Raw genomic sequence first — 23655 nt, 5'->3', positions numbered from 1 at the left:
GAAAAGTGTGTATGTCCAGGGAGAACGAAGAGCAGGTTTTTGGCCCCCAACTTGGTTACTCTGTGTAAGTCTAGCTCTGCTTTTGAAATGGGATCTCGTGGATTCCCTGGAACCTCAGTCAAAGCTTCCACTTTAAAAAGTCCAGTGTTGGGCTTCCCTGGTGGCGCAGTGGTTGAGAATCCGCCTGCCGATGCAGGGGACGCGGGTTCGTGCCCCGGTCCGGAAGATCCCACATGCCGCGGAGCTGCTGGGCCCGTGAGCCATGGCCGCTGGGCCTGTGTGTCCGGAGCCTGTGCTCTGCAACGGGAGAGGCCACAACAGTGAGAGGCCCACGTACCACAAAAAATAAATAAATAAATAAATAAATCACAAAAGTTAAAAAAAAAAAAAAAAAAAGTCCAGTGTTAACGCTAATTCTCACTCTTTCCATTTTCCCATTACTTAAGATATTTGGCAACTTGTGCCCACTGATTTTCCTTCTTAGATAAGTTGAATTAGCATCCATGGTTAGGCTTCTGTGATTTTTACAGTTAAGCTGCACGTGAACGGAATCCTACTGAATGAGTGCTCTGGTCTTCACAGATTTTAATGAAATCTTACTTTATGTTTAGTTTATCGAAGCCGACTTAAGGCAGAAACTGGAGCATGCCAAAGACATTACTGAAGAGGCAAAAGGAACCTTGAAAGAGTTCACCTCTCAGAGTGCACAAGTGGAGAAGTTTATTAACGACATTGCAACCTGGCTGACGAAACTAGAAGAATCGTTGATGAACTGTGCCCAAACTGAGACTTGTGAAGGGTTGAAAAAAGTGAAGGTAAGTCATAAACTATCACTAAGTGCTTACACTTCAATACTAATATTAATTCTCCTGTTTTTCGGTGACTATAATAAAAATGTAACTTCTGTTCCCAATTACCCATGTTAACACCAGACCAACTAATTCATGATATAGGAGACAGCAAAGCAAATAACAGATGGAGAACTGAATGCAGGTGGTAAGAAACCAAAGACAAATATTCTAAAAACAGAAAGCATGCATTGCTATAGGACCTACTCATAGATTGTACTTGTTAAGATTTTTTTAAATAAAAAGGTGGGAGCCTATAGAAGAACTGTTTGAATTTCTACACACTTTCAAACTTGAATGCCTAGTAGTTTTTCATCACTTAATTACTTTTATTGGTCAGCATGACTGATTTCATCCTGAGAGGGATATATTTTTTTAAAATGGTTGAGAAAACAACATGTGTTCTGTGCTCTTTTAGCATATTTTCTTACTGTACTTGAAACTAAGGACATACACTTTTAAAATTAACTACCGGTGCTTTTGATGTGGCCTGTGATCCTGAAACAAAGCCCAAGTAGCCCATGGAAGATGTGAACATAGGAGGGTGACTCCATTAATATAATAGCTTCTAATTGACTAACTAAACCCAAGATCCTGGGCTGGAATCCACAAAGACCTTTTCAATTTGCTTGAAATCCTAAACTATAACCCAAATCCTAGCTACCTCTCAACAGTGTTTGCAGTTTTTCCCAAGGAGAACTGGGCAAAATTCTGAAAGAATCAACACAAATCTATCAAAAATACTCAAAAAAAAAAAAAAGTCCGACAAAAATATATACATTATTGAGTGGATTTCAACAACATCACTTTCCAAAAAACATTCCAGAGTGGAGTATATGGAATATCTCTCTTGAATGTAGTGAATATCCTTCATGGCATATTTTTATTCTGTAGGAAATACAAAAAGAACTTCAAAGTCAGAAAAGCAACATCAGTTCCACCCAAGAAAATCTCAATAGCTTGTGCCGCAAGTACCATTCAATGGAGCTGGAGAGCCTGGGCAGCGCGATGACGGGGCTGGTAAAGAGGCACGAGGCTGTGAGCCAGTCCTGCTCCAAGACACAGGCCAGCCTTCAGAATTCTCTGGAAGAACACTTCAATGGTGAGCTCTGACAGGTCTTAGCTTGAATAGTTTGTTTACAAGACACGGTCCAAACCAAATGCTGCCTAGAAACTGCCAGAAAACTTTCCGCAAGAGTAGCGTTTTAAAATTATATGTGTGGTGAGATTTGAGCAATCAAATTGTTGTGGTTGGGCTCTCACCATACGCAGAATTCTTCCTTTTTCTCCTTAAGAGAGTAGCAGTCCGCCATCTTGAGGAATCGGAACTTCACCTGGATTTTCTGTGTAGAGCTCATTTATGTGGAAAATGAGTTCCACTGCTATGATGAAGTGACACGGTAAACTTGGATCTTAGGAGAGGCTGTGAAACAGCAGCCATGTAGCTCAGGAAATTGCTGGTCGCATGTCCCTGACTCGGCCCCCCACACAGCTGTGCCTCTGTGCTGGTGTGAATGTAAGATGCTCTAAGTCAGCATGCTGGGCAGAGGAGATGGTTCTTCCCTTTGCCGTAGGAATGGCTGTAACGCCTCTAGAGCATTGCTCAATCTGACATAATCAGGCAATTATCTTTCTTTACCGAAAGAAACACAATGGGAAATCAAACATGTCAGGAATACGAATTTCTTTTCAGTCTTACATCTGATATAATTTCTCAGTTCTACCATGAACAGTCATGATTATAGATCATACTGTATTATATTCTATATTATTATCGTTGTCGTTTTCTTTCTGGAATATTTGTTGTAAGGCAAGATGCAATGGACTGAAGGCCAGAATTAATTCATTGTGGTCATCCTGGAAGCTCTTTCAATGTTTTGGATGTATTTCTTATTTTCGTTACTTTCCAAAGAGTCTATGCAGGAATTTCAAGAGTGGTTTTCTGGAATAAAGGCAGCAGCAAAGGAATCATCAGATAGAACTGGGGACAGCAAAGTTCTGGAGGCAAAGCTCCATGATCTTCAGGTATGCAAGCTGGCACTGCTTTTCCTTCCTCCCTCAACTGTGCTCAAGTGTCTTCAAGTCAGACCTAAATCATCTATGTCCTCAAACCTTATTTTCTTCAAATTTTTCTTCTTCCCTAACAGAATGAGTTTTCTTGACTTAAAAGGAGATAGTTAGGGTGATGCAAGAGGGAAGAGATATGGGAACATATGTATATGTATAACTGATTCAGTTTGTTGTAAAGGAAAAACTAACACACTATTGTAAAACAATTATACTCCAATAAAGATGTTAATAAAAAAAAAATTCCTACAGAACTCTTAGGGTAATAAAAATTATTCAAAAGCTCTAAAAAAAAAAAAAAGGAGATAGTTAATATATGAAAAGTAAGTGGAGAAAATGTTAGAATTTCAGAATTTCTAGATCCCTATCCTCTCTTTTTTAGCCTGTTGATCATTCTTTGGAATTCATTCAGAACTAAACCTAATTTCAGTTTTTAGAGCAGTAAAAGCATAAATAATTGTATCTATTTTACATCATTCTCATGAAGGAGTTTTAAGAAAGAAGACATGGCTTGTGTATTTTAATAACCTATCATCTAAATTTGGAGCTATGATATATTCAGATAAAAGCAATAGATATTATAGATTTTATAGGTGTTACAGACAATGAAAAATGTATAAATTCTGGTAAGAGAGGCCATTGTGACGCAGAGGTAAGAATGATTGACAGCAGCCTAGGTTCAAATTGAGTTTTGGCCAGGCTTTTCAAGCGACTAATCTGAGCAAAGCACTGTGTTGAGTCTTATAAAAATAATTTTAGAAAATTAATGAGGAACATGAGGATTTTGTGGCCTAAAGGGTGATGGCAATTATGTCGATGACTCATTAGCAGTCAGGGTAGGAAGAGGATTATAATACAGGAAGCAGTTTTGCAGGAGGCTTGGTGAATTCAGATGTGGAGTTGTCCCCTTTGAGGCTTGAGATGCAGTGGAATTCCACAAAGAAAAGTCTGAGTGGGCTTCCCTGGTGGCGCAGTGGTTGAGAGTCCGCCTGCCGATGCAGGGGACGCGGGTTTGTGCCCCGGTCCGGGAGGATCCCACATGCCGCGGAGCGGCTGGGCCCGTGAGCCGTGGCCCCTGAGCCTGCGCGTCCGGAGCCTGTGCTCCGCAACGGGAGAGGCCACAACAGTGAGAGGCCCGTGTACCGAAAAAATAAATATATATATATTTTTTTTTTAAAAAAAGAAAAGTCTGAGTGACGATCACAAATGCCACCGTGGAGCTCAGTGAAGAGGCAGGGCTAGCACAGCAGTCCTGAGCTTCTTTTGCTCTGTTGAAGCCATGCCCATGCATACAATCTTCCAAGGAAGAGGTACATACCAAGAAAAGAAGGGATCTGAAGACAGGGTTTTGTGTGCAGGGAGTCAGACAAGGAGGAGGGGTGGAGACAGGTAACCAGTTAAAATATGTCACACTAACCATGTGAGGAGGTGGAACCTGGACCAGTTTGGGATGGCGGGAATGGGGAGAGACTGAGAACAGACCTTGATGAGAGCATCGTCCTTGCCAGCTCGACGTTGCTCGCAGTTGATCCTCAGTGGTTCCAGTGACTGGCTGGCACTGTCCTCCATTCTGAGTCTTGATTATATCCAATTGTATACGTCATTCTCACTCCAGCCTTCTTCCTTTGGGCTCTGTTTTTCTTCTCTTGCTCCACTTTCTCAGGTCAGGCTTGTAATTAATGCTCCCATGCAGCAGGGTGTTTGAATAATAACAAATATCTTCTATTACCTTTATTTCCCAAAAAGAACCTTTTGGACTCTGTCAGTGATGGGCAAAGCAAGCTTGATGCGGTGACTCGAGAAGGGCAAACTTTGTATGCACATTTGTCTAAACAAATTGTCAGTAGCATTCAGGAACAAATTACAAAGGCTAATGAAGAGTTTCAAGCATTTCTGAAACAATGCCTTAAAGACAAACAGGCTCTTCAGGACTGTGCTTTGGAACTTGGGAGGTAGGTTGTTTTGACAAGTGTAGATTTAATGCTACACAGAATATATTTTCAGGATTTAAAGACCCATTGGGAATAAACAGAAAATATTTGAAACTGTGAGTTTAAATTATAATAAGTTTTGACCTTAAGTACATGTTCATACTAGGACAATAACTGATTGCTCAAACTCTGATGGCATCATTTGGCTTTATTTTCTATATAGAAAAAGAAAGGAATTATATTCACTAATAATTGTTAACGGCATAGATGCATGTATTTTTTTGTCTGTTTGGCTAAATCAAGATGTTAGAGGTTTGATACCCAGGTCTTAGATTACCCAAGTCCTTTCCTGTGTCTCCTTCTGCTGGGTTGGAATTACGGCAGAAAACACCTATTGTATTTCTCTGAATCAAGATTCCAGTCAGGAAGCTATGTCAACAGAGGTGAATATAAAATTAGAAAGAAAAAAATTGTCTTTTGCTAGGAAAAGAAAGATGTCAGTATAATGAAAATGCCTTTTGGGTTGGAGAGTAGTGTGCCTGCCTCTTGTCAAGGTTTCTTAGAGAATTTATGTTGCTTTCAAAACTTAAGAGCCCTAGAGCTCCTGTGCCACATTCAAATCCCCATAAGGTACAAAGACACAGAGATGACCTTCCCTTCTTTTCCCAGGGCTTCCACGGCCCCATTTATCCACTGGCCCCAATTGAGGGTCTTTGTAGTAAGGCACAAACTTGAGTGCCCACTGACACGGGAATGTTATCTTGTTGGTAATTACCAGCTATAATTACCAAGGAAATCAACTCAGCAAGATAAGGTGCTTCTTTTTTTTTTTTTTTTTGCTTGTATCTCAAGAGAAATGTCCAGAATTTGTCATTTTGTTACTGAAATAAGGGATAATTTAATTGGCTTATTGTCGAGTTTTCTTCTCTACTTGAAAATTCATGAGATCTTAATTGCCCTAGACATTGTGACCTCAGATATTGGAATTTATTTACTATAATGAGGATATTAAAATTTCTCTAAGGTGTGTTTGTTTTTCTTTAGCTTTGAAGATCAACACAGAAAACTGAATTTCTGGATTCATGAAATGGATGAAAGATTAAGTACAGAAGACTTAGGAGAGAGTAAGCAACATATTCCTGAGAAGAAAAATGAAGTCCATAAAATTGAAATGTTTCTGGGAGAACTGCTGGCTGCAAGGTAGGGTGCAGAAGCGGAATAGATTCTTTCCCTACTAACAAGTGTTTGTTTGTCTGGTTGGTTGGGTATTTGGGTTGGTTGTTGGCTGGTTAGTTGGTTAGTTAGTTGGTGGTGGTTATGTTTCCATCCCTGAATGTTTGGCATACAAATGATCGTGGAGTGTTTCTATGGCAGTGTGGTGATCTGGAGAGAGCATCGGGTTGGAGGTAAGGAGCTGGTCTCCATCCCAGTGACATCTCCCTTTGCTCAACAAATTGGACAGGCCACTCATTTCCTATATTTCTTGATATTAGCTTTTAAGCATTGTGATAATAATAATAATGATAATAATAAAACATGTATTTTCCTCTCAGGGCTTATTATAAGGATATAAGGTGATTATAAAGATACCCTTCATTTACAGAAATAAATGAGACCCCAATTTCCATGTATTCTTCACACACATCAGCCTCCAGCACCATTTCCAATCCACCCCATCCTCATAATATTCTTAGTAAAGCAAAAGGTGTATGGTCGTGAAGTCTGGCTGTCCTAGAGGTTCATTTTCTCCACTGCAATATTTGTTTCCTTATTGCTTGCCAACTGAGCAGATGTTTCTGACTCCTCCTCAGGCAGAGTTCTCCGGCCTATGCTTTGGACTCCACCACTTTCATGGCTTTGCTCCCTCAATTTACACTCCACCCCTGGCATTTTCAGTTGCTTCATTGGAACTCTTGCATTGGAAGATAGAACACTTTCCACTAGGGGAGGGCAGCTTGAGCCAAAACTCTTTAACTGTCTCACTGTCGTCTTCCAGAGCAGATACACTTTGAGCAGCAGCAGGCTGGTGTCCAGCCTGCTTGATCAACCAGATCAGCAACCATGATCAACTGAGCAAAATTTGCCTAATTCAGATCATACTCATTCTGTGTCCTCTGAATCCTCTTTTTGGTCAAACATGCTAAGTATTCCTTGTCTTGAAAAAAACAAGCATACAAACACGTATACAGACAGAACCCATATTGACAGCTGTTGTTGGTGTGCTAGTTTGAAGACTACTATAAAATTTCCCTGGAATGTTTTGGTCCCAACTCTGTGAGCCTTTACCATGGGGTAAACACTTTGTTGATTTTGTTACTGAACTCAGGTTAGGCTTCTCATCACTCAAGAATCCAATACTGAGAGACGGGTGTTGGGTAAAAGGAAAGATGGCTTTATTGAGGAAGCTGGCAATCCTGGGGAGAAGGTGAACTCGTGTCCCAAAGAACCAACTCCCCATTGCCAATCAGAGGGCAAGAGCTTTTAAAGGAAAGCTTCAAGGGTGCGCAAACAGAGACTATGTGTAAAACAGTACAGTTAGCTTCTAGAATCATCTTGAAACTGATCATGCAGTAAGTAGTCTGGTCAGTGTCATACTGATTATTTTAAGCACAGTTAATTTTCAATTCCACGGTCGGTTTGTTACAATTGCCTTGAGGCCAGTGTCTGGAATTGTGCAAGCCACATATTCAGTACTGCTCAAGAGGGAGCAGCTTATGTCATGGCTACAGTCTGGTCATCATGCAGTTAGCTTTTTCCCTCTGGTGGAGGTTTTAGTATCTGCACAACAACTCAGGAATGTGCATCAGACACTTATCTATCTTCAGGGAGGAACTAAAGAGTCTGTGACTCTACTGTCCTAATCGTTAACTGTTTGAGCCTGCTCTTTTGTGACTCAAGGAGCCCTGGAAGACTACAGCTTTCCTATGAACAAAGAGACAGGGGACACAGAAGGGCTTTTTTACCTGGGAGGGCCCCACAAGGTCCTGCTCAGTTTCAATTTTATAAACCCCAACCCAATGGTGAGTATCTCAAGGCCAGAGACCATCAGGTCTTTATCATCTTTATCTAGTATAGTGCCAACAATAGAAACTATTTGCTGAATTAACAGAATAATAGCATTATTCTAACTATATAACTTTCTGAAAATTACACTGCACTTTATTTACTTTTTAAATCTTGACTCTTGTTTAGGTACAGTATTACATGGCCAGAACTACTTCTCTCCTCCTTTCAAACATTTGAAATGACTTTACATATTCTTCTTGAGCTATTACTCTCTGATATTCCAAGACCAGATGCTAAGAGTCCTTAGGTGTATTTGCTCCCAGCTTCTTTAGACCTGGCTGCTTGTCCGGATGATCCTAATGTGCTCTGCTGGTCTCCCAGCTTCTGCAGCTGAGTCATCTGACTTTTTGCACTTGTTTGCCACTTGCTCCTCCCAGTTCTTTGGATTTTTTTTGTCATAATATTTTCCAGTACTTTGCATATCTTGGGGGGATGTCCTGTATTTTTCCAAAGAACACCAAACTTGAGAATCATTGAATTTTTATTATGCATTAAGCAATTCTCCTCATGGTAACAAGTGATATCTGTCATCTTGAATAATTATTTAACTCACGTCTTTGCTTAAGCCAACTTCATGTCTCAAGCAGATTACAAGTAAAAGAGATGTATTTTAAAGACTATGTAATGTTGTATAAGTCTTATGTGTCTCACAGAGGCCCATAGGATGCTCTTTACATAGTAGGAAAAAAAAAAAGAGAGAGAGAGACAATGTAGGAGGTGGCCTTCCTATTCTTTCTCTAGCATTCACAACAGTTTGTGTTATGTCATCTGTATGCTTCCTTCTGGTATCCCAGGCATTTCCTGATAGATGTGCTGATTGGAATTCAGACATCCATGAAACAAGATGAAGCCCACCCAGCCACATATGATAATGTTTTCCCTTGACCTAATTAACATAACCCCAAACTGAGATGGGAAAAGTTCCCAAGATACAACAAAGGAACCCATAAGTATTCATGGGATGGCCTTTTGAAAGAAACTTTTTTTTTTTTGGCATTTTATCTCTGCCAAACATCATGCTGGGTCCTGGGATAGGAGATGAATGTAACAGCCTTGGCTTCTAGAAGGTGAAAGCCTTGTGGATTGAGACAGACAGAGTGTATGAGTTGACAGAGCAAGACAGGCAGAGAGCACGCAGAAGAGGAGTCATCCTGATGCTTCCTGGGGATGTGATAACTGCACTGAGATTTGAAGGGCCAGTTAGAGAAGAAGCAGAGGAGAGCAGAGGAGTTTCCATGAAGGAGGAGTCTCCGTGTGTGTACAACAGAGCGGAGTGTTTGGGGAATTTCTGGGAGCTGTTTACGGTTAGAGCATTAGCTGGGAATGGAGAAAAGTTAGAGATCGGCTTGAAGAGGCAGGCCTGGGCCATTTCCTGAAGTGAATCCCTAACAGTACAGTGGGCTGGCATCTAGGCATAGCACAGAGGGAATCAAACCCCCTATGTGAATTGACTGCATTCAGAGAAACCATAGGGAACGAGGTAGCCAGCCCTCTGAGGGCCCCCAGCATCCTCACTGAAAGGTCTGTCAGCTGTGAGATCTTGTCTGGTCACTGCTCTAATGTCAACAATCAGTTGTCGCTCCCCTGCGCTCCAGAATGTCAAAATTAGATTTTTGTTTGTTTGTTTTCTTTAGAGAGTCTCTTGACAAGCTTTCCCAGAGAGGGCAGCTTCTCAGTGAAGAAGGCCATGGCGCTGGGAAAGAAGCCCGCCTGTGCTCCCAGCTCCTCACCAACTATCAGAACTTACTCCGAATGACCAAGGAGAAACTCCGGAGCTGCCAGATGGCCTTGCAGGAGCACGAGGCCCTGGAGGAAGCGTTGCAGAGCACGTGGTCCTGCGTGAAGGACATGCAAGACAGACTGGCCTGTGCAGAGAGCACGGTGGGAAGCAGAGACACCTTGGAGAGGCAGCTGCTACAAGTGCAGGTACGCGGGGCGCCGGCCCGACACGGCTGCCTGCGGAAGACTTTGAGTAGATTCACAAACGTTTTCGTTGGGTCTCCTCGTTGTTCTGTGAGCCTCCACGTGAGGATTATGTGGGCAAAATGGAGAAACTGGGCAAAAAGGATTTGGAGGGAGCACTTTTCTCTTTTGTAAAGGAATATTTTTGTTCAGATAGCTTTAAAATAATTTTTGAGGTTTTTTAGTAAACATTTAGCAAACATTATGGAAAACCTACTCTACTCTAAGCACTATGCAAGTTGATAGGAATATGGAAACAAAAATTAGTCCTTGCTTTCTAGGAGTTCACAGTTAGTGGGAGACACCAACCTGTACATTGTTACCTGCAGTGCAGCTTGTATGTAGGGGCCATGACTGAAGTACAAAAGGGGCTACCAACCCAGCCTGCAGTCAGCGAAAGGTGACCTTGAAAAGCAGAAATGAGCCAGGCAATGAAAATGGGACTGTTAAGTTTTTGACAGGTGTGCCTTCATCTTCAAAATGACTTCTTTTTTCTCTGATGCAAAATTCAGTAAAGTTCCATTTCTAGGCTAGTGGCCCCAAGTTTTCCAAGGACTTAAATCGGAGTTCATCTCTGACTCCCAGACTCCCGGACGTCTAATATTTAAGTAAGTACAGTGCAGTAGGGCAGAGAGTTTGATGTTGTTGTTTTTTCATTTTAAGATGAGTAAGGTGTGTCCTACCTTGATTCTCAGGGGAAACATAGACGATTTTTAAAACATCAGAAGGGTTTAGTAACCCTGCTGACAAGTGTTCATTCTTCCTTCATAGGATATTCTCCTGATGAAAGGTGAAGGGGAAGTTAAATTGAATATGGCCATTGGCAAAGGGGAACAGGTCTTGAGAAGTAGCAACAAGGAAGGTCAGAAGGTAATCCAGACTCAGCTACAGACGCTTAAAGATGTGTGGGCCGACATCATGAGCTCCTCCGTCCGTGCCCAGAGGTACAGAGCCTATTTTTAGTGTTTCTTTGCCTGACTCAAACCCAGTGGCTTAGTAAAATGATGGTGCGGCGCTGAGGGTATCCTGCAGGAGAGTTTCCAAGCGTATTATTAGAGCTGCTTGTGTGCATGTCTCTCTTTGCCTAGATGGTACTTTCTGTAGCTGCAAAGGCCAGTTTTGTTTGTTTGTTTACCTGCTTACTTTGTGTGTGTGTGTGTGTGTAATACTTGCATCGCCCATAATACCTCTCATGGAATCGCACCTCCTTTCAATTCATCAAAGCAAGGATATGTGGTCTTTAACAACTTTAATAGCTTTGTGCTTTTTAAGGGAAATTCAGTCATTGGCAACTATTAGGCTTACATATAAATCTTTTTCTCAACCGAAGTAATATCATTGACACTGGGGATATGAAGATATGGGAGAGTATTTGACCACCCCGGCGATGGGGTGTCCTGGCATTTAGCGTGAGGCCAAGAGCGCCAACCTCCGGCAGTGTGTGGACATCCTCACACAAACATCCTCCAGCTCGCCCAAAGCCCCTGCGCTAGACGCTGATGAGAAAGTCGAGAAGATACGGATTGTTACACCAGGTGTTGTTGTTGTTGTGTTATATTCGTGAGTGGAAGACTTTATCTTCCTCCCTCTTTTCCGAGTATCAACAAATAATCTGGCTGGCTTGCTGGACAAATGGCTTTCAAAAGTCATACCAAAATACCAAAACCCGTTCCAGGAGCCACATTCTAAAGGTTGTATGTTTGATCACTGGAGAAGTGTGTGCTCAATATGATCTTAATAAATAGATGAATAAAAGATTAAAGTTCATCACAAAACAAAACAATACTGCAGTTACTCACTGCAGTATAAACAGTGAACCATGGAGACAGCTAAAATTTGGGGAATTGTGCTTTGTTTTGTTTCCTTTAAATATGGAGCATAGGTGGTGACTCCCAAAGTCAGCAGGACTTGAATCTTCATCACGACTCATAATGGGCAGCAAAGAAAAAAATCAGATCCCGTGATTCTGTTATTCTGTAGAGCAGACCACTGGAGCATGAACTAAACTTCCCAATGCTTGGCAATAGGCCAGCTTCATAAAAGTGAATAGGAATATGGGTGAATATTTTCCTGATGCTAGAATAAAATGTTAAACATGAGAGGCAGGTTCAAATCCTTGATTTCCCTCTTTCAGCAAGAAATTACATTTGGCAACTGCATTCTGAACAGTAGCAGGGCTCAAATTATTGTGCTAAAATAATGAAATTGAACAAAGTAGGTTTTGCCCTCTAAGTGCTCAGAGGCTAGGGTAGGACACCTTCCAAAAATAAAAATGAAAAACTGACTCAAGATTGTGTTACTGAAATGCTATGAGACTGTGGAAGAAGGCAGGGCTTGGGGTAGCTTCTGGAGAAATGAGATTGATTTGCACTTTCTAGAAAATTCTTTGAGGAAAGAATAGGGCTTTAGGGCATGTATGATGAGGTTTCTATTGATGTAAAAGGAACAGTTTGAGCGAAATTAACAATTTGGAAGTACATTCACCACAGATAAAACTCCAGGATCATAGGATTATATGCAAGAGAGGGTGGGAGGGGTCACTGAAAGTGAGTTTTGAATAGTTTATAAAGCTAAATATTGGAGGTATTTTAAAAATGCCAGTCTGGAGAGCCTTTCACTTGACTATCTGGAGAGCTATTTACTTGATTCTTACTTATGTGACTTTAGTGACTAAATTTCTTATATTATTAATGCACTGAACCTTCATTCCTTCACACGTTCAACACAGGAGCCCTAAACGTTGTGCATTATGTCCTTAAGTGAAAAATCAATCTAATTATATTATTTACCCAGAAAGAATACCTGACATTTTTAACTCCTGTCACTAAATAATCATCTGACTTTAATAAGATAAACTGAGTCCAAGAAAATAAAGAATTGATGTATATTAAATAAAATTTAACTGATGCCCCAGAGCTGATGTTTTATCAATGTAACACATATATGTGTCTGTTCATTTAGACAATTAGCATTTGGAAGCCAAATCCCCTGATGCATATGTGACTACAACATCTTCAAGTTTGACATAGATTTATTTTCATTTGAAGAAACTGTGTTGTGGGCCAGAGGAGAAAGGTTTCTCCCTGCACTTAAAAGCAGTGTTTTCACCACTTACAATAGCATTCAGTAAAACAGCTTACATGGCTGCAATGCCCTCGTGATTGGTTTTTAGTAGAGATGTTAAAATAACTTATTTTTATAACATGTGACATTAATTCTAGCACTTTAGAGTCTGTGATTAGCCAATGGAATGACTATCTAGAGAGGAAAAACCAGTTGGAGCAGTGGATGGAATCAGTGGATCAAAAGGTAGAACATCCCTTGCAACTGCAGCCTGGCTTGAAAGAGAAGTTTTCCCTCCTGGACCACTTTCAGTCCATCGTATCTGAGGCGGAAGATCATGCTGGAGTCCTGCAGCGACTCACTGCCAAGGCCAGGGAGCTCTACCAGAAGACTGAGGATGAGTCATTCAAGGAAACGGCTCAAGAGGAACTGAAAACACAGTTTAATGATATAATGACCATTTCCAAGGTTAGTGCCTCATAGTGAAGAAAAAAACTTCAAGGTTCAGGTAAAGAATACACTATGGGTTGAATTATAGGAGAACTGGCTGCTCAGAAACTATGTGTACCTTTAGTGAACACGTATTACATAAAGGGTCATTTCTCACCAATGAATGCTCACGAATTTTTCTCTTTCTGCAGTTTTGGGATTATTTTTTATTCTTTGGTTTTTCATCTTTCTCCACTTAGAATGTTAATCAACCCATTTCTTTTCTTGGTAAGATTGTCTGAGACTCAATAGCCAGTTTTTTTTCTTTTGCTGCCACTTACATTTGTTGTATTAAAGCAAGTCTAGTGACCTCCCAGATTTCAATCATGTACCAGGTATCTTGTTTATTTCTCATTTTAGTAAAAACTGCATTTTCCTGTTCTCTAAGAAATAGACTCCTTCATGTAATATCAAGGTTTTCTCTCAGTTCTATCTCTGAATCATTACTTTCTTCCATGAGTTTTCTTTTGTATATTTGTGAGAATGTTAAAGAAAGTAAGGGAGAATTCCCCCCCCCCGCCCTCTTGGTTTTCCTTTTGGGAACTATCTTTGTATTATTGATACTACAATTTTTAACATATGTGTTAGCTTATCTTAATTTTTATTTTGGTAGTGATTAAGAGCTATGACTTTTGAGTCAAAAAGACCTACATTTGAAATCTGGCTTTGACCCTCTTTTGGATCTATGACTTTGGGCATGTTACCTAACCTCTGTAACCTCTGGAGGTCCCTTCCTATAATATAGTGTTAATAATAGCATCTACATCATATGGCTGTTGTGAGGATTAAATGAGCAAATGCATCTAAAGTGCTGAGCAGAATACCATACACAAAGGCAACACAAATAATGGCCTGAATAACAAAAATAGTTATAATAATAATAGTTAAGTGGATTATTAGTGAGGGATGTTAGTCAACATCCATTAAGCACAGATTTTTATTCTAAGCTAAACTAAAAAAATACCTAAAGGAAAATGGTTGCTTCTTCAATGTCTTTCAGTCTAATTAAAATTTGATCTTTTCATTTAAAGATATTAAACATAGAGAAAGTTCAGGAATAAGAATGAAATCTTCTCAGATGATGAAGAGACCTGCTACCTTGTCTGATTTCAGATTCTCAATAATTGCTATTGTTAAAATACTCTTTTCTTTGTCTACTAGGAGAAAATGAGGAAAGTGGAAGAGATCGTGAAAGATCATCTCATGTATTTAGACGCAGTCCAGGAATTCACTGATTGGCTGCATTTAGCAAAGGAAGACCTTCATCGGTGGTCGGATATGTCTGGAGATTCATCAGCCACCCAGAAAAAATTATCTAAAATTAAGGTCAGAAAATGGACAGATTTTTATAACTTCATTCTTTCATTGGTTCTTGAGTATCACACACCTGTGATAAAGATTCTGTAGATAAGATTTTTTATTGAAAATGTTTTCTTCCTATTTTCCATTTGATGGTATTTATTACCTTGCCCTTAAGCAAGAGAAAAAAAGGAACTTAAAACACTTTACATTTGTGAGGAAAATAGAACATTGTCTGCAGATGCTTCTGTTTGCAAATGTGCTGACTGCTATGGCATCAAAGCCTAAGAAATATGCACCAGACTAGTGGGCTGACAAAACCAGCTACTATTTTCTAGCACAGTGGAAGAAAAGTTTATGAAGTAAGTTGGTTAAGCGCATTTGAATAATAACTGGGATAATAATTCACTTGTTTTATTCTGCCTTCCTAGCCAATAGCACAACAACATAATGGAAGACAGTACTTTATTTTTATTTTTATTTTTTTTTTTATTTTTTTTGCTATATGCGGGCCTCTCACTGCTGTGGCCTCTCCCGTTGCGGAGCACAGGCTCCGGACGCGCAGGCCCAGCGGCCACGGCTCACGGGCCCAGCTGCTCCGCGGCATGTGGGATCTTCCCAGACCAGGGCACGAACCCGTGACCCCTGCATCGGCAGGCGGATTCTCAACCACTGCGCCACCAGGGAAGCCCAGAAGACGGTACTTTAAAGGGCATTAAAACTATCACCTAGTTACTGCTTATAAGGGCAACTTAAAAAACCGAAATTCGTATATCTGAGGGAGCTGGAACAAGTATATTTCTAGTTACTTGAATATTAAATTGCAATAATTTCCCCTCTGTGAAAATAATAGATTTTAATCTGCAAACTAGGCAGTGATGAAATCCTCAGTTGTTTAGTTATAGCTGAGGAAATGCTGGAATACGTAGTATAATTGTGATCAGGAATGTGAAAGCTGGAAATCAGAACATAAAAATGATAGTTGATGGGCTTCCCTGGTGGCGCAGTGGTTGAGAGTCCGCCTGCCGATGCGGGGGACGCGGGTTCGTGCCCCGGTCCGGGAAGATCCCACGTGCCGTGGAGCGGCTGGGCCCGTGAGCCGTGGCCGCTGAGCCTGCGCGTCCGGAGCCTGTGCCCCACAACGGGAGAGGCCACGACAGTGAGAGGCCCGTGTACCGCAAATAATAATAATAATAGTTGATGATAACAATAATAACTATATTTTGAGGATTTACTTTTAAATGTTCGGAGAGTATTATCTTATTTAAATCTTACAATGACCACATAGGTTTTAAATGAGATAATCACATAAAGCCACTTCTTAAATTCTTATCGCCTGTGTGATTCCCTAGAATACTTTCATAGATTCCTCACCAATATGTTGATTTATCCATCCATTCATTCATCCATCCATCTCTCCATTGATTCAGCCAGGGTTGTGCAGTCCTCAAGGCACTTGCAGCGTAGGAGGGAATGACCGTGCACAAACTGATGTTTATAAAATAATACCTCAAAGGGCACAATAGCTCACAAGACTTCAAGTTCAAGCTCTAGCATCAGACCCTGACACTGCATCTTGTCTCTGCTGCTTTTCTCGCCGTGTCTTCGGGCAAGCCACTTGATGTCCTCAAGCCTCTTTCTTAATCGGTAAAATAAGAATAACAGTAGTACCTGCTTCACAGAGTAGTTCTGAGGACTAAATTAGATCACGTGCATAAAGCGTTTAGCAACACAGAACACGATAAGAAAAGTGGATTTCGTAAATGAGTGATTTAATTGGCTCTGGAGTGACAGTGTGAGAAAAGTCAAAGGTGATGGTCAGGAGTTTACCTAGAGTCAGCAGAGCTGTCTCCACCTGAGGAAAACAAGTTCATGCAGAGGAGATGGTTACAGAGGAGATGGGTTACAGAGGAAGGATGAGGTGTTAAGTGTGAACTGGTGGATTTGAACTACCAGCTGGTGATGTCCAGGAGGTAGTTGAATGTTCGAGTCTGAATTTTAGATTAGGAAGCTGGATTGAAGACACAAACCGGAATGGTCAGCACACAGTTTGTAGTTGAAGCCACCAGAGTGAATGAAACCAAGACCTACGTATAAAGCAGACAGAATGGTGCGCACAGGACCAAAATCCAGGCATTATCAATATTTAAGGGGCCTCAGAGGAGAATTTGAAAGGGAGGGGGAGAAAAGAGAGGAGAAATAATAATGAGAGGGGAAAGGACAGTGTGGTGCCACCAGGGCCCCTGGTGGAGGAGGTGGTCACCATCACAGAAACATCAAGAAGTGGCCATTAAGAGGAGGACTAATGACAAGACTTCCCCGGTGGTCCAGTGGTTAGGGCTCCGTGCTTCCGCTGCAGGGGGCATGGGTTCGATCCCTGGTTGGGGAACTAAGATCCCACATGCCACGCTGCCAAAAAAATTAAAAAATAAAACATAAATTAAATTTTAAATTAAAATAAAAGCGGAGGACTAACGAATGCCCCCTGAACTGGGCAGTTAGGCTGCTTGGCGATCACCAAGAGCCATTTCCACAGTCAGGTCAGGAGAGAAACTGGATGACATGGATTAGGGAGTGAAGAGTAAGGTGGAAGACCACATAGCAAGGATGAACTCGTGTTTTGAGATGTCGATATAAGAAAAGCAAGGAAATTCTTTTACGAAGGCTGCTTTGTGGGTCGCCAAATGCTCTTTTTCTGAAATGCTTTTATACAGTACTTCAAAAAATATAGGAAATGTGGAAGAAGGAGCTGGCAGGAAGAAATTGGGGTTTGGGAAGGAGGATGTACAGCCTGTCAGAGGTTGTCTATCAAAGTCCAGGTCAGGCCTGAGTGTAGGCCGGTGTGTGTGTGAGGAGGAACCTTGGAGAAAGTCAGGTGGCACCTCCTCTGTCCTTCAGTGTCAACCCTCCTCACCCCCAGCAGTAACCAAGAGCAGGCAACTTCAAAGCCAAACGTGTATGTGTATGAGGGTGTGTTATGTGCATACAAGATGTTTTTACAGTTTAAATACAAGATGGGGAAATACATGAAAAAGTCACTTCAGAACACTTTTAAATGATGATAGCCTTCTTCAGAATCTGGATGAGTGGAATTAGTGATTGTAAATATTGAAATATCCCAAGGTCATGCAAATAAAACTGGGATAATGCCTTAGAGAGTATTTTGGGAAACTGATTTTTGATAGTAGATACCCTCCGAACTCACAGAGGAAATTTGAAATCACTCACAGCGGAAAATTATAAGTATTTAAATCCAGTAGTTATACCTAGCTCTTTTCAAAAAGTTATTTTCTTCATCAGATCACTACTTACCACATGCATTGGTAAACAAAAAAGATTTTTCGTATCCTACTGCCGAGAAAAGGGTGCTGAATGTGTACATAAATGCTAAATGTGTATAAGGATTTCACGAGATTGTACTTTGGACTACTATATAAATACTTTCAAATGATCTATACTAAAATGTGGCTCTCGTATATACTTGTGAGAAGATATATTTATTTCAAGCTAATCTAATGCAATGTGAACTATATTGTATAGATTAGCTAAGATATAGTTGTGTTTAACGTAATTTGTTAAACATGCTTCATACTTAATACCCCTGTTTTTCCTATACTTGTTAATTTGTAATTGATTTTCTTCTGGAAGTTTTTTTTTCCCTAATAATCATCTTTTCCTTCTGTTTAATCCAGGAGCAAAGTCATAATTTTGTATTAATACTAACAGAATCCTGGCTTTAGCAATAAATATGTAAATATATAAACATCCGCATAGATTCTATAAAAGAATCTATTCTCAGAAAGAAATGCCACTATTTTACCTAATCAACAATTCATATTTTAATTTTATCTTGTTATCTTTTAGAGTATTTGTGTGCTTTAAGCCTAAAAGTTACAGTTAAACTGTTAAATTTCTAGTGAGGTTTTTAAAAGTAAAAATCATAGTAATAAATGAATGCTGTCTAAAGGTTACTTTGAACTTTTGATTATGTCTGTGACTTATTTATTTTAGTTACTATAAAAATGTTTACTTAACATACTGAAGTATTTGAAATCGAGTAGGGCTTATTCTTTTATCGTGATGGGTTAGCTTGATTCCTAGTGGAACAGAAGTGTGGTTTAAGCCACCTTCTCGGGGAAGAAAAGGGAAATGGGGTAGAGTCGTGAGCAGAGCACAGTTCTTCGGCAATCCGTGTTCGCTTGTCTTGATGTCAACTTAGGGAAAAGTAGGAGTCACACATTTACAGGAGCAATACACCACAGGCAAATATTTAAATCACTAACAAAATAGTTTCACATATTCAGACAATGCCTGATTTCAGGGTCCCTCTTTAGTCTGTTTCAGGATGTTGTGGCTTCCTCAACTCATCTGGCCACAAACCTTGGTACTCACAAAGATAATTCTCTGCTATTATGACTTAGAAGGGGGATGAATCGATTCCGGTTCCTGGTAGCACACTTGCTAAAACTTCCTAGCAGGACAGGGTCCCCCTCTGTACACATTTGGAAACCTGCAGCCCAAGTGACTCAGAGCCTCCTCGGTTGCCATGGTGATATTCCATTACAGGAGCTGTTGGATTCCAGCGAGATTGGTGCAAACCGCCTAAGCAGAGTCGAGTCGCTGGCCCCTGCAGTGAAACAGAACACAACTGCCAGTGGCTGTGAGCTCTTGGACACGGAGATGCAGGCCCTGCGTGCGGACTGGAAGCACTGGGAAGACAGCGTTTTCCAAACTCAGACTAGCTTGGAGAACCTGGTTAGCCAAATGGCCCTTTCGGAGCAGGAGTTCTCAGGCCAAGTGGCTCGGCTGGAGGAGGCCCTGGAACAGTTCGGTGCCCTCCTGACAAGCTGGGCTGAGCGGTTAGCCCTCCTGGAAGGCAAGAACACAGATCAGGAGCTAGTGGAATGCTGGCGGAAGGGCCGGGTAAGTTGGCTTCCTGTTTGCTGCCGTGGCTCCGCTCAAATTTTCGTTTACCGCTCCTTGTTGCTAAAAAATCCTTGCTAACTAAGAACATGCAACATTCAGACTTGGAAAACTAAGTGTTGACCTAACTAAATTTGTATGGCTGATCTGTTGCCTTTTCTCATCCATCAAACCATTGTAAAAATACAGACATAAGGGCGAGGGAGTTTTCTGTTACCCTAAGAGGCATTTATTGTAAGTGGAAATATTTTACTTTCATTCTTATGGTGTAAGAGTTTGTAACACTGTGTTCAGCCATTCAGTCTGAAAAAATGGCCTGTGAGCACAGGCCTAAAATAGACGAGGGCCATAGCTGTTCTCCTGCCAGGGAATTAGCTCTAACGATTAAATGATTGAATTTATAGCTTTGAGAGAAACGTTTGGTAATCTCCTAAAGCAAAACTAATAGTTTTCACCCTGATTAGCTCTCCTGTGTGTGGATTTGACAGCTGCGCTTGAATTAACCCGTTCACAGAACTCCTGGTCGTGCTCACCAGTTAGTTGCCTTGCGGACTTTCTCCTTTTTAAACTAATAGCTGCTCTTTCAGAATGTGAGGAAGGGAAGCATAAAAGGAAGAGTGAAGAATGGGCAGAAGCTGGAAGTCTTCTTTCTTTTACTGTTAAATAGTATCACGGAAAGCCTTTCGATATCTGCAGTTTTATAGTGCTCTGAATCGTGGATGTCCTTAAAAGGAAGTTTCGTATAAACTTCTCTGTTCCTATTTATGTTATAATCTTTTCAAAATAGCTTCAGCCAGCATCGTAGTAAGTCCTGTAGTATTTCCAACACTGTCTTGTTTTAAATCAAGTATTTGAAACATAGCACACCACAAGATAAAACCTTATATGCATCTCTTTATACTATTTTATTTATAAGGTTTCTAGGTTTTTTTTGTTTGTTTCTTTGTTTTTTCCTGATGCCTTTCCTATCCTTTAGGCTTAAGCCCTAGAATAAAGCACAGAAAGCAGTTCTGTAAAACAGGGACAAGGAAGTTGGTCAGTATGTGGTCAGTATTATTCACTCTGATACCTAAAATATCATTTACAATGTTTTTAGTTCTTTTTTGCTTCCCTTCCTTTCTCTTCCACTAGTATGAATGAAATTTTTAGAAAAGAAAGATTTGGTTGTGTTTAGATTACATTACTATTCTACCATGTTTTCATTGATACTATGAGTGAAAATACTAGGTGAATCCTATAAAAAGTGCACAGGATAATGCAAAAGTGAATATGGACTTTTAATTGTACTAGTAATTCAAAGCTGACAGTCCTCTGCTTAAATCTACTTCCAGATTTGGCTCCAAAGTTCATACTTTTGATGACAGTACTACATTGCCTCCCAATGTTTAGATTTTCTTTTCTTTCTAATAATGCTATTTTGGATATATTATGCTGTACATCTTACACTTATATAGTGCTGTGTGTCAATTATATCTCAATAAAATGGGGAGAAAAAATAAGTGAAAAATAAAAAATGAAAACGGAGGTAATAAATGTTCTTACCACAAAAAAAGAAATGGTAAATATGTGATGGGATGGAAGTGTGAGCTAATGCTCCGGTGGCTATCATTTTGCAATACATACATGTATCACATCAACACATTATACACCTTAAATTTGTCTACAACACTGTATGTCAATTATATTTCAATAAAGCTAGGAAAACTTTTTGATTGAAAAAAAGAGAGATAATACTTCCATTACTATGAATACATAGGAAAAATTTTACAAAATAATGGATTTGCCAGGGTTCTTTGGCATTGTTTTGCTGTAAGGGAGGGCTTGTCATTGTTGAAAATCATAATAATAGTCACAAACCTTCACAAGTGTTTACTTTCTCTTCTGCAATTAAGTGATGAGACTCAAGAAATCCTTTAAAAAACAAAAATGGACCATCATCTATAAACTATATTAAATCATGTTGCAAAATATCTTGTTCACTCTGTTTGCAAAACTCTTATTTTTTAATATCCACTAGGTTATTAGTATTAGAAATTTAGCAATTTTATTAACCTGTATAACCTTAAGGAAAAATAAATGCATTCTAGGACTTAACTGAAACAGAAGTATATGAGCTGATATTAATAAAATGAAAGACTCTGCTACAATGCTTTAATCTATGATGAAGTTTAGAAAAAAATTTTAGTATAAAGATTTGGTCAAAAGCTTTTCACTTTTCATATCATCTGATTTATAAATGACCGCTTTGAATCTCTGGTTCTTTTTACGTTTTGGTATATGGTACATTTCTTTAGTTGTTATAATGTTCTTCCTTAAATAAATGGTTCAGTGTGGTGTAAAATAGTAGTTAGTATTTTAGTGTTTGGAGTTTTGGAGAGAAACTTTCTAGTTATTATTTGTGAATTTTATAAATAAAAATAGTTTAGACTCCTCTATGGCCCAGCCACTAAGCTAAATAACAAATTTTAAAATCAAGAACAGCATCCCTCCTCTCAGAATCACAGTGTAGGTGGAAAGGCCAACAAACTCAAGACTGTTGGGGATTGTGGATTGCGATGAGTGCCAACAAGGTGCTGTGCGTCCTCGAAATAAGCCCCTAAGAGGTGGGACAGAGGGGCAGAGAATCCTTAGAGGAGCTGTGATTTGAGCTGAGCCTTGAGGTTTGATTACATATTGACGAGGTGGGTGAGGTGGAGGAACAGCATCAAGATCCAAAATTACTGAGGAATGAGCAAACACGGAAGAGACAACTAGAGAACAGGATTCACATTAAGAGAACACTGTGCCATTCTAGAGAGTAAATGGGGTCTATGAGAGTTGAGAAGCAGAAGAAAAGAGATAACTGAACTGATTAAAAGAGTTAAGACATAGAATAGACCAGCCCTCGTTTCTCTTGTATGGAGTGAGAAGGGAGATGGGCAAGGCCAAGATGATGCTTAGTTTTCTGATTCAGATCAGTGGGAGAACAGTGGTGCCATTTTCTAGGATGAGGGATACAACACAGACCTACTTTGTTTACAGGCATGGTTTTCCTACAAATCTAGGCCAGGTCTTGATAAATATCTCTGAGAATAATAATAGTAACAGCAACAGCTATCTGAGTAGTTACTCAACTTCTTGCCCCTCCTCCTTAATTTTTTTTTTTTTTTTCACCTTGGCGATACTATTATCCACATAGTCCCACTTAAATAACCTGCTGTCTTTACTAATTAGGCACCTGGTGTGCCAGGAATTGTGCTAAGTATTTGACACTGGTGATCTCATTTGCTTCTTGTGACAAGCTATAAGAAGAAAGCTCTGATTGCAAAGCACCTTGTGTAACTCAGCAGACCATGGCCTTGATTTCAGAGGTGCACTTGTCAAATCCCAACACTTTATTTTGGATTAAGTATTCACAGTACTGTGATTATTCACATCTCTCTCTCTCATTTGTTAAACTGTGAGCTCTTCAAGTACAAAAATTATACCATTTTGGGAGTGTCAGAATCCAGCCAAATGACTGGCACATGCCAGACATTTAGCAAATACTTGATGACTGTATTAATGAAACTATGAAATGAATAAATTACTAGTTAAATTAGACCTCTGGAATGTAAGAAATTCTTAATATGAAAGTTAACCATACAGACTACACAAAACCAGTTGCCTTATGTATTTTTTAATCCCAAATAAGTATTGCTTTGCTTTGTAATGATTTCTCTTCACCTTCAGCTCACACCAACAATATTCATACACATCTTCCAATGGCCTAGGCAGACTGTTTTGTTTTTTGTTAAACAATTTAGGCTATTTTTGCTTTTCTTTTTCTTGTCCCACCTTAAGTTATTTGACCACTTGATCATTTGACTCCCCAGTAACATTGGATGCTCAAGTGACTATCCATGCCTTGAAAAGGATGCAGATTAACCAAGTACTATTATATGCCTTGGAGAGTCCTGAAAATAGGTCTCATTTCTTTACTGAATCTACTGTGTTGGGTTTTCCCTCACTAATAATTTATTATGTGA

General features: G+C 39.9%; 1 protein-coding gene across 1 annotated transcript in view; it reads left to right on the top strand.

Moving 5' to 3' along the window:
- The window catches only part of SYNE1 (spectrin repeat containing nuclear envelope protein 1), a 451782-nt gene that overhangs the window by 196714 nt on the left and 231413 nt on the right, over nucleotides 1-23655 (top strand). Inside the window, exons 47-56 of the mRNA XM_067011034.1 lie at nucleotides 612-815; nucleotides 1743-1950; nucleotides 2761-2873; nucleotides 4662-4867; nucleotides 5891-6046; nucleotides 9547-9838; nucleotides 10646-10818; nucleotides 13096-13405; nucleotides 14588-14752; nucleotides 19292-19648. Coding sequence (XP_066867135.1) covers nucleotides 612-815; nucleotides 1743-1950; nucleotides 2761-2873; nucleotides 4662-4867; nucleotides 5891-6046; nucleotides 9547-9838; nucleotides 10646-10818; nucleotides 13096-13405; nucleotides 14588-14752; nucleotides 19292-19648 — 2184 coding nt within the window. The remainder of the gene's footprint in view (nucleotides 1-611; nucleotides 816-1742; nucleotides 1951-2760; nucleotides 2874-4661; nucleotides 4868-5890; nucleotides 6047-9546; nucleotides 9839-10645; nucleotides 10819-13095; nucleotides 13406-14587; nucleotides 14753-19291; nucleotides 19649-23655) is intronic.

Source organism: Kogia breviceps, chromosome 13, assembly GCF_026419965.1.
Source record: "Kogia breviceps isolate mKogBre1 chromosome 13, mKogBre1 haplotype 1, whole genome shotgun sequence".
In the NCBI taxonomy this organism is placed as follows: domain Eukaryota; kingdom Metazoa; phylum Chordata; class Mammalia; order Artiodactyla; family Physeteridae; genus Kogia; species Kogia breviceps.
The sequence above is the reverse complement of the archived record's forward strand: the minus strand, read 5'-3'. Positions and strand labels throughout refer to the sequence as shown.